At 48.5% G+C, this 9,878-nt stretch overlaps 3 protein-coding genes across 4 annotated transcripts in view; 1 reads left to right on the top strand and 2 right to left on the bottom strand.

Annotated features, from left to right (window-relative positions):
* LOC125751747 (homer protein homolog 2-like) overlaps positions 1-9,878 on the bottom strand; it is a 426,913-nt gene that overhangs the window by 140,933 nt on the left and 276,102 nt on the right. The gene's annotated exons all lie outside the window — the stretch shown is intronic.
* On the bottom strand, positions 61-1,131 carry gjd6 (gap junction protein delta 6). Its single transcript, XM_048969438.1, has one exon. The coding sequence runs from the start codon at positions 1,129-1,131 to the stop codon at positions 61-63; it is 1,071 nt and encodes a 356-aa protein (XP_048825395.1).
* Positions 4,907-9,865, top strand: zgc:158785 (uncharacterized protein LOC791214 homolog). The gene is made up of 5 exons (XM_049030985.1): positions 4,907-4,995; positions 6,594-6,827; positions 7,551-7,746; positions 8,316-8,522; positions 9,529-9,865. Exons 2-5 carry the CDS (start codon positions 6,655-6,657, stop codon positions 9,685-9,687), a joined length of 735 nt encoding a protein of 244 aa, XP_048886942.1. The 5' UTR covers positions 4,907-4,995; positions 6,594-6,654; the 3' UTR covers positions 9,688-9,865.

Genomic DNA, 9,878 nt, shown 5'->3' with positions numbered 1-9,878 from the left:
CTTCAGTTAAAATACGTCCACACAGGGCTCCCCGCATATGTAGGCTGGAGAGGCATGGCTTTAAATCCAGACCTCGGTTCCCCGAAGCTTGGCGCTCCTGCCTTTGCTGGCCTTGCTCTTCAGACAGTCTGCTCCTTTGTGATCATCTTGGCTTGGAGGTTTGGCATCTGCCTCTCCTTTTAGGGGGGAGCAGTCTCCAGTGAAGGACCAAGCTGGCCGGTGTTTCCCCGCTAGGTCCAGTATGGGCAAAGATCCGGTGCTGGAGAGCTCCCTGTAAGTGAGGGATGCTGTGGAGTGGCTGTCCTGCGCTATAGATTCGTACCCTCTCCAGGTGTCTGGGATGCGAGATGATAGCTTCAGCCTTTTCCAACCCAGGTGGTTGAGCTCCAGGAAGTTCAAGACGATGCAGAACACGCTGACACAGAACATGAAGAGGAGAAATATGGTTTTCTCTGTAGGCCGTGAGACATAGCAGTCCACCTGCTGGGAGCAGGGTGACATTGAGCAGAGATAGTGGGGAGGAACCTGAAACCCAAACAGGAGCCACTGGGCAAAGACGAAGCTCAGCTCCAGGGTTGCCCGGAAGCATACGTGGATGACGTAGCATTTGGACAGGACTCGGGACTGACCCGTGCCGTCCTGAGGTGCTGCCGCGTAGTTGGAGAGGGTTCCTGGGCTTTGCCGGCCTCCCCTTGCAGCTGCGCTGTCTAGAACGTCCACCAGACTGTGACCCAGGTGTCTGTGCGACCTGACAGAGCAGCTGTCCGAGTCGCACATCCTGCCGCGCGTCTCCTGCGCCGCCTCCGCTCGCTCCCCTGCCGGTCGCTTGGACAGGCTGTGCCAGGTGTAGATGACGAAGCACAGCGAGGGCGTGGACACCGTGACGATTTGGAAGACCCAGAAGCGAGGCTGCGAGATGGGCGCGAAGCCGTCGTAGCAGACGTTTGGGCAGCCCGGCTGTGCCGTGTTGCACACGAACATCTCCCGCTCGTCTGCGTACACGTCCTCTGCGGCCACAGCCACCACCAGCAGCCGGAAGACCACCACGACGGTGAGCCAGAGCCTGCCCATCATGGTGGAGTGCTGATGCACAGCATCCAGAAGTCTCTTCAGCAGAGTCCACTCCGTCATGCCTCCGGAAGGGCGCGACTGGAACCGGATCCACGGCTGGCTCCTGTGGCGCTGTGCACAGGCGATAGGGCGCCGTCGCTCTGAGCACACTGCTGTGGGACCATCACTGTCACAGGCCGCCCCTTTCTGCCCTGGAGATAAGCACCCGTGTCCCACCCCCCCAGACTACTTGACCAACGTCACGTGGGAGACCCGCTTGTCTTTGGGGCTCCGGTTTGAAATGGGGATGCTGCACTCCTATTTTAGAGGAGACTGATAACACCAGGTGATAACATTCTTCACAGATTACACCGTGCGGAAAAGCAAGATGGCCTTCCTTTACATGGAAATCCTATTAAAGGAAAACGTGTTTTTTTCCCACATTGTCAGTGATTGTCAGAAACCTATATACAGGAACAGTTGCAGACGGTTAATGTAAAATAAACATTTAAATAAATATAATTCTCCAAGTCGCACTTCATTTTTTTCTCAGCTCACGACTGAATTATTCCATGTCGTAATGCTTCCGTAAATATATTTGATCGGAGTTCGGATGTTTGCATCCTAAATTATGAGTTGTGGTGTCATGAATCAGCAATGATTGTCCCTAAGTGAAGCAAAACTGTGCTTTTCAAGAGGGCCTGGAATGTCGATTATTCAGTATGAGAGTGTAACCTGTTATCCAGGAGTTAGGCTTCTCTCAGAAAGTTCCCCTTGCCGTGTGAGACCGAATCCCAGAAGTTCTGCACCCCCCGTCCCCTTCCTCCAGGTGATAAGACACAGACGAGACTCTGAGACCCACCCCCCCCCCCCCAGCTGCACTTTCCTGACACCGGCAGACTATCCCAGCCCCATGTTAATCTGCTCCCTGTTTAAGGCTGAGCCGTTTAGACTGCGGCTAAATATACTGTCAGCTCCTGAAAGGCCCAGCCAGGACACACAGCTGTCAGACGGCGGCCAGGCCGCCGTCCCGGCAGAGACCGCTGATGCGTATTGGAAGGTGCCTCCAGAATGTTCCCTGCTTTTCGGTTCCATAAGGCCGCACAGCTTGTCGTCACATGATAATAGACCCCCCCCGTCACTAAAATTCTTATTAATGGCCATGTGCTCTTCACCTTCCCTTCCCTTCCCCTGCCTATCAGATTAGGGTCATAAAGTCCTGGATCTCCATGGTCTAACCGGAGAGGGAGTTGGATCCACCTTAGGAAGACTGCGATTGTCGGTGCATAATTTTCTTCATCAGCCCTTGTTCCTGATAACATATTGTACTTAACTTTTACCCCTAAAAGGAAAACCTTGTGCGGTAGAAGGTGTTAGTGTCTCTGATGTAGGTGTAGGGACCTCTGATTACTGTCCTGTGTCACCAGGCTTTCACTAAAAAGGTAGGAATCCCTGTTTCCTCCTGGGTCCCATCTCTCCCGCTTGCCTGCATCTTCTTGCTCCGTGGCCTGAATGCCTCATGCACTGGTACTGCACACGAGTCCTAATGCCAGATGAGCTGGTCCTTGTCAGCATCTTCTCCGAAGACTATTCTTGACAAAGTGATAGTACACAGTGGGCAGTGGAGGCCTAATGCTTAGGGCTATGTGCCTATGATCAGATGGTTGCTGGTTCCAATCCCTGACTAGCAAGGTACCACTGATGTATGCTGAGCAAAGCACATCCCCCAGGTGCCCCCTATGATGTCACATATGGGTTAAATGCATTTTGTTGTTGTGTGCTGTGGTGTGTCAACAATTTTGAAGCGAAAAAATAATTATCAAAACAAGTTTTGTGACTCTTTAAAGTATAATTGCAAACCAAGTGTATCTGAAAGCAAGGCATACGGTACTTAATATTAACATGTGCTTAATATTTCAGTATTGTGATATAGTCAGAGACGTGTTTTTGATATACTTTGACAATATACCTACACATTTAATATTATTTTCCAGTCGATGAATATTGTGCACTGCATTTTAATCTCGAACAATATCTGTCCTTGGGAGCGACTGCTGTCGGTTTGCAGACTTCCAGAAGAAAGGGGGTATTTCTGTCTGACGGGGTTGTGGCGCGTCTCCTTTGAATGAGTGTGGACTTTAACATTAAGTGCGCATTTGCTGTTCCCTCGGGAGACGATAAGGGGGTCTTTTCCTCCTCTAATAATAAAGGTCTTACTGAAGGGCAGGGGGACGGTGTTTGGGGTGCGACACCACACAAACCGCGGCCCCAGCCGTCTCGACAACCCTCAGGGGGAAAGCAGCTCCCCCTTTCATACGAGCTGGACACTTCGTCTATAGTCCTGTGATAATCTCCGGCGTCTGGGTCTCCGCCGCTGTCCCAGGCGTGTCAAAGAAATTATTCACCCCCTCTTTCTCTTCATGAAGGAATTTACAATGATGTCCAATCCCTCTCCGCCTTTGTCCAGAGCAGCTTGTGAATGAATAGCTGATAGGATTAGAGGAAATACAAAAAAACGAAAGAGAGGGAGAGAGGAGAGCGAGGAGCGAGTCGCTGTCCAGGGCTTTGCCGGTAAAAGAGTGCGACACTCTCAGCGGCACCGGGACCCCCTGTCCTCCACAGCACTTTAATCTCAGCTTAGAAAAATGCATAAAGACGAAACCCACCATAAATATGAATGGACGTTACTTTTATTAGTCCTGTCCCATAAGCTTTCCTAGCCCATATAAGCAAATCTGAACCATTTCTCTTTTGTAATCTGCAAAAAATGTTTTGAAGCAACAGAGACAAGCTGTGAAGCTTAGTGATCGTATCCGTGATTTGATTCGTAACAACAAATCATGGTCTACGTGTGACCTGTGGTGTAGAGATCCATGAAGTAGAAGTGGCTCACTGTGTTCCCTTATATGGCGTGAGAGGTAAACAACCGTAATGAGGCTAAACCACCAAATTTCACCCCGTCAAACATAATGATACTTGCATAAAATCACGGCTCAAGTGCCATTGAAACCCTTCAAATCTGAGGCGATTGCAAGAAAGCAGGTTTAAGTTTCAACACTGATAGGGACCAAATCAGCCCTGAACCCCCCCCCCCCCCCCCCCCCCCAGACACACACGCTGCTCCCACTACATTTCTAGGAACATATCCTGACTATCTGTACCCAAATCCACATGTCTGGGCAGTCAGTTCAGCTATGTGCACCTTCAGGGCGGCAGTTCGGCTCGGACCTCGGCCGGCACTGAGTCCCTCAAACTTCCAGACTGGTTGGGTCCCAGCTGGCCTGCGGAGACCAAAGCAGGGGGTCTCCCATTGTCCCTACCCGCGAAGAAACCACTGGGTGAGCCCAGCACTTGAGTATCAAAATCTCAACACTCAGTGTATATCATGTGTATTCCTGACCTCCCGTTTTCTAGTACTATGGCTGTCTCTCTCCATTCTAAAATGTTAGCTCATACTTTACTGTAGAAAACGTGAAAGGCGGGTTCTATTTCAGAGATGAGGGTCCTCTCAGACAGGTGTCTAAAAATAGCACCTGACATCATGAAAAGCCCTGAGGTGCCCCTTGCTGACTGCAAAGTACTTATATCGCCTTTCTTGTGCCAAAAAAAATCATTTATCAATTTATAATTCTTTCCTGCACAGCCAGGTCGCCGTTATGTCTGAAAGATTTAAAAGGCAGGCAACAGCGATGTCTAACTGGATTAGGGGGCTATAGTAAGTAGGTGTCCTTGGCGTGGCTTGCAGTGAAGTGAAAAGGATTTCTATTCGTCTAGTCTGCGCCTGCTCTCCCAGTCTAATCCCCATCTATTCCCACCGCCGACCTTGAGCTGAATGTTAATATGAGCAGCGTAGGAAGACCTTGCATCTTCAGAGGTCCACTGTCTGCATACCTCACTCGATATCCTCTGAGCACCTGGGATACGAAGAGTGTTTTCGCTGGCATGGTAAGCTTTTGAAATATAGACCTTCCTTTAAAAAGTTGTGCGCCTGTTGTGATAGTTTGGCAGCAGGTATGGTGCACGATCAGTCAGCTGAGGGCTCTGGAGCGCTTCTGATGTTCCGCAGATGAAAATTCTCCTCTGACTTCACGCTTTTATGAATGAGTCTTACCGGCTGCTGCAGACAGGTGAGATGGAGAGTTACAACGCATTTAAATAGCGAAAAGGGCCTGCAAGTAGATGAAGGTCAACTGTCCACCGGCACGTTATTTTATTCAGGTATTTATTCATGCTGTCATGGTATCTGCTGCCTGCATCCAGTTGAAAACAAGACATTTTTGTAGTTGGGGGGGGGGGGGGTCACTTGCTGTCTGTTTAAATGTGTATCTGACACCAAATCTTTAACTCATTGCATACTGTAGTGTCCATGTTTTGCCACTGTTGCCAGTTATTCTACGAATTGATTTAGACTTAATCGTTAAGTTATTGGTTGTATCTGATTGCAAGTGTTGTCGAGAAATGGTCAGTGGAAAGAAAATCTAGTGGTACTTTCTATGTTGTGATGTGTAGACAATGGTGCCTGCAGAAAAATTTGCGTGGTAACCATCAACAGCCATTTATATTATGGGGTGGCCGGGATGCACTGTGTCTGGTGGCTTCTCTTAGAGAATGAAATAATCCATATTTCCTTTTTATTACGTTTATGCGGAGTAGCCACATCTGGCAACCCCTTAGTCCCGCCTCTGTGTGTAGATTACCGGAGTAATACGCTCCATCGCCACAGATCAGTGAGCTGATTTTCCCTGAGTGACGTGAGTCACTTACCACACTCCACTTACAATGGCGAGATAAGCTCTCTTTGTCAGTGCCACAAGGAAATAATATCACCAAATATCTTCCTTTACGCTTGGTTTAAGATGTCTGATCATGCACAGGACAAGCTGTTAAAGAAAATGCATTTCTCAGCTTTTCTGAATGAGCAGGGTTGTAAAATTGGATCATGAATTCAGAATATGGTTTTAAACTTAATTAAAAATTAGAATCATGACAGGGGGGTAGTCCAGGTCCACAGAGTAAAAGTCCAGACCAGGATTTTATTTCAACCAGCCAGTTGAGCACAAAGAGTCACAGCAACAGAGTACTGAACTGGTTGGTTGAAACAAAATCTTGGTCTGGACTTTTACTCTCTGGACCTGGATAACCCACCACTGATCCAGAGGAAGTACAATTAGAAGCAGATAGAAGAGTAATGCACAGCAGACATTTGCTTTGACGTCCTGCAGGAGGATCGTTTACGATTATGTCTGATTATTCCTGGGTGGTCTTTGATGACCCTTCATTTAGATCTCCTAAAAAAAAGACCCATTGTCTGCCAATTAAAGGTAGTTAAATAAAAAACATGTGAGGGATTGGTTCTTTTAATCCAGAGGAAAGTATAAATACTGCGATGGGCTGGCCCCCCATCTTGGATTGTTCCCTGCCTCGTGCCCATGTTCGTTCATTGGCTGATGTCTTTAACCACGACACCCCCTGCAGTTTTCATTTTGAAATGTTTCAGGGAAGCTTCTGGCAGGTCTTCACCCAGTGATTTATTTCCATGCCAGGGCTCACGCTCTTGTCTTGTGCTACGTGGGGTCTGAGCAAGGAGAGGGGGTTGGGGGGCTCATGGCCCCTTTCCTGGCCGCCATGGTGTCTCATGAAGCCACAAGCTCAGCCCTGGGCAGCCCAGTGACGCTGCAGGTAAAGGCCACACCGGAGCACGGCAGCGGGAACGAGAGCCAGCCGGAGGTCGTCATCGACAACTCTGCTCCGCCATTGGCCGTGAGCTCTGGTAGCAGGTAGGTCTGCCCCAAAGATCCCGCGAAATAGGTCTGTAAAGGAAGGACGGTCCTATTAATACTGGACATCTTGTGTTTGCTGAGTTTGACGAACATTGGTTCATTTTTTAAAAAATTATTTTCAAACTCAAGGCCTCCAGCCATCAAGGCATCAGAACAGGGGCAGCGTTTGTCTCAGCAGGCTAAACCTCTGTGCTTGTGATCGTAAGATTGCCAGTTTGAATCATGTTGTTATTATTATTATAATCATGAAGTAAAGATGCACCCATACATTGCTCTGTCCAGCCTCTGCAGGTGAGCATATTCCTATGTTTTGTGTGTTTATCCATGACAATAAATAACACAATAAAACAGATGCTTTAGAAATCTCTTGCAGCTTAACAGAAAACACCGGTTTTAATTAATGCGGCTATGTCATAGGATGAAGACTGTGATTGGTTAAAAAAGTGAAATACAAGCCCCTCCCTTGTTGACCAAGGAACACATCAAACTTGGTCCTAATTCTACCTGTGGGTGGGTTTCTGACCTGTGCAGTTTTCAAACTCTGTTTAGAGGTTGAAGCCCAATAAATCCTGTTGGAATAGAACTGATTTAAGGGCTCCCTCACATGGGCACGTTATTAATGCCAAATGCCAGCATCCTTTTCTGCAGTGTAAGATGTTACACTTTCACGTTGCTCCTGAGTGGCTCCTGACGGTGCCTTTTGCATGGACGTCTCCGCAGTGAGGAGCTCTTCTGCCGGATCTGTCACGAGGGCAGGGGGGCGGAGCAGCTGCTGTCCCCGTGCGAGTGCTCTGGCTCGCTGGCGTCGGTGCACCGCAGCTGCCTGGAACGCTGGCTGACGGCCTCCAGCACCGGCCGCTGCGAGCTGTGCCGCTTCGAGTTTGCCCTAGAGCGGCAGCCCAGGCCACTCACTGAGGTACGGGAGCAGTGCGCTCCCACCGTCCTGCTTGCCGCTTTAAACTTTGAAACCACTCAACGTGAAAATGAGATTAGATGCTGGCGGCATCCGGTGAGGAAGCTTCTCGTATATTAATGGACATTATCTCATGTACACACTGGGCTGGGGGGCTGCATGGGACCAAGTAATCAGGCGATGGCATTCCAGGCCCAACACGAGCAGAGAACTGTGTAATACATACATAGCATAGAATCGTGGAGTGGTACCAAGTAAAAGCAGATGTATACAACTTTTATTTTTACGGGACATCTTCAGCAATACTGGATATACGTTTTACAAAAAGCCAGAGGTGGAAAGTTCAGGCCCAAAAAGTAAAAATCCAGACCAAGGTTTTGTTTCAACCAACCAGGTGAGTATAAAGAGTCACAGAGTATTCAGCTGGTTGGTCTGGATTTTTACTTTCTGGAACTGAACTATCCACCTCGGCAAAGAGTGAGTGAACAGATATAGCCGTTCTAATTAACTACTAAATCTGCCTGCTGATGTCACTTCTTAACCACCCGCCCTCCCTCTCTACTGGTCCCCAGTGGCTGCATGCCCCGTCTATGCGCTACCAGAGGCGAACGCTGTGTGGGGACGCCCTCTGCTTCACGTTCATCACGCCGCTGGCCTCTCTGTCGGGGTGGCTCTGTGTACGCGGAGCCGTGGATCTTTACCACAGCAACAGCATGGAGGCTGCGGGTCTGCTGGTCCTTACCGTCGCCCTCCTCGCCATCTACCTCTTCTGGACGACCGTAAGCGGCATCCGCCTGCCGACGAGCACGGTTCTCTCCGGAAAGCAGTGGGACGCAGTACTCTTATGCAACTCGGCACAAATAGACCCTCTCCCAAGCGAGCAATTTAGCTTAAATGTGATATTTTTGGCAGCGAATCACTTGCAAGTGGGCGGGTCATAACTTCTGTTACAACCAAATATGGGAATGATGAATATATTTGCAACAATGCTACTAAAAAAGGGAAGAAACAGAGCATTGAGGATATAAGTGCTTTTTTTGAAGCTGCTCACTTTTGCTGTAGTTCAGTTCACTGTACAAAACAGCTTAATGGTAACCAGAGGAACCTTACTTCAACTATCACCAAGTTGATCGGAATGATAACATTGCGACCTTAAAAGCACGTAACCCATATATCAGCCAGTGTCCACGTCTCTCTGCACCAGCCACCATTCCCATTTTCTGCTCATGTAGGGTGGCCAGTAGTGAAGGACAAAATGATGCTTCATGAACCATTGGCTGTATTTTTTTACCCCACTAGATGGCGCTCTTGGTTTGCTTTCGGGGCATGTTTTGTGCTCTTTTTTTGAACAGAGAGCACCATCTAGTGGGGTCAAAAAATAGTTCACTAAGCTTCACTTTGTTCACTGCTAGTGACTGAATAACCCATGCCAGGGGGACACATTAAGCTACTTCAGGCTTTGCAAACTACTTTACAACTGAAAGGCTCCTCTGCTTGGCTAAATAGTTGTTCTTCTTGTGCTTTGACTGATTTGTTTCCTTGATTGAAAGACTCATCCAGTTGTTTCACATTAACATTAGTGACACATGCATGATTATAGGAGACTGACCAATCAGCACACAGCAAGAACCCATAACTGAAATCCAGGCCCTTTTTATAGAAATGGTAGTTTACAAATCTCCCCCTGGCTCAAAGTGTCCTCCCTGACATGGATTACCTGGTCACTCTAGCTAATGACATCCTAACGAGAGGGTCTATAACCTTTTAACGTGCCAATTTCGACAGGTTTCCCTGCGATACCATGTCCACCTGTTTGAGATGTGGAGGCAGACGAATCAGCGAGTGCGACTCCAGATTCCTCGGCCTGAGGGCCTCCCCTGTGGCCGACTGGAACCACTGCCATGCCCCCCCAGCAAGGACCCCAGCAAGAAGACCGTGGTGTAGCCCCACTTAACACGGCCGCTTTAAGGATGGACCTTGGAATATTTAAAATTTGTATAGTTCAACTTATCGTTATTTTTAATGGCTCTGAAAAATTTAACAGGTAATAAAACTGATTTTGGAAAATTGAGGGTGGAATGCAAGGCACCTGCCAGATTTACTTCTGGACGAAGCTACGTCGACCTGGAATTCCC

The sequence above is a fragment of the Brienomyrus brachyistius genome, chromosome 11, assembly GCF_023856365.1.
Source record: "Brienomyrus brachyistius isolate T26 chromosome 11, BBRACH_0.4, whole genome shotgun sequence".
Taxonomy (NCBI): Eukaryota; Metazoa; Chordata; class Actinopteri; order Osteoglossiformes; family Mormyridae; genus Brienomyrus; species Brienomyrus brachyistius.
Note: the sequence above shows the minus strand (reverse complement) of the source record. Positions and strands in the feature narration are given on the sequence as shown.

Excerpts from the sequence above, each read along its gene's own strand:
- gjd6 (XM_048969438.1), bottom strand. The coding sequence starts at position 1,131 with ATGACGGAGTGGACTCTGCTGAAGAGACTTCTGGATGCTGTGCATCAG.
- zgc:158785 (XM_049030985.1), top strand. The coding sequence starts at position 6,655 with ATGGCCCCTTTCCTGGCCGCCATGGTGTCTCATGAAGCCACAAGCTCA. Across the intron at positions 7,747-8,315 it reads AGCCCAGGCCACTCACTGAG|TGGCTGCATGCCCCGTCTAT; the intron begins GTACGGGAGCAG and ends ACTGGTCCCCAG. Across the intron at positions 8,523-9,528 it reads TCTACCTCTTCTGGACGACC|GTTTCCCTGCGATACCATGT; the intron begins GTAAGCGGCATC and ends CAATTTCGACAG.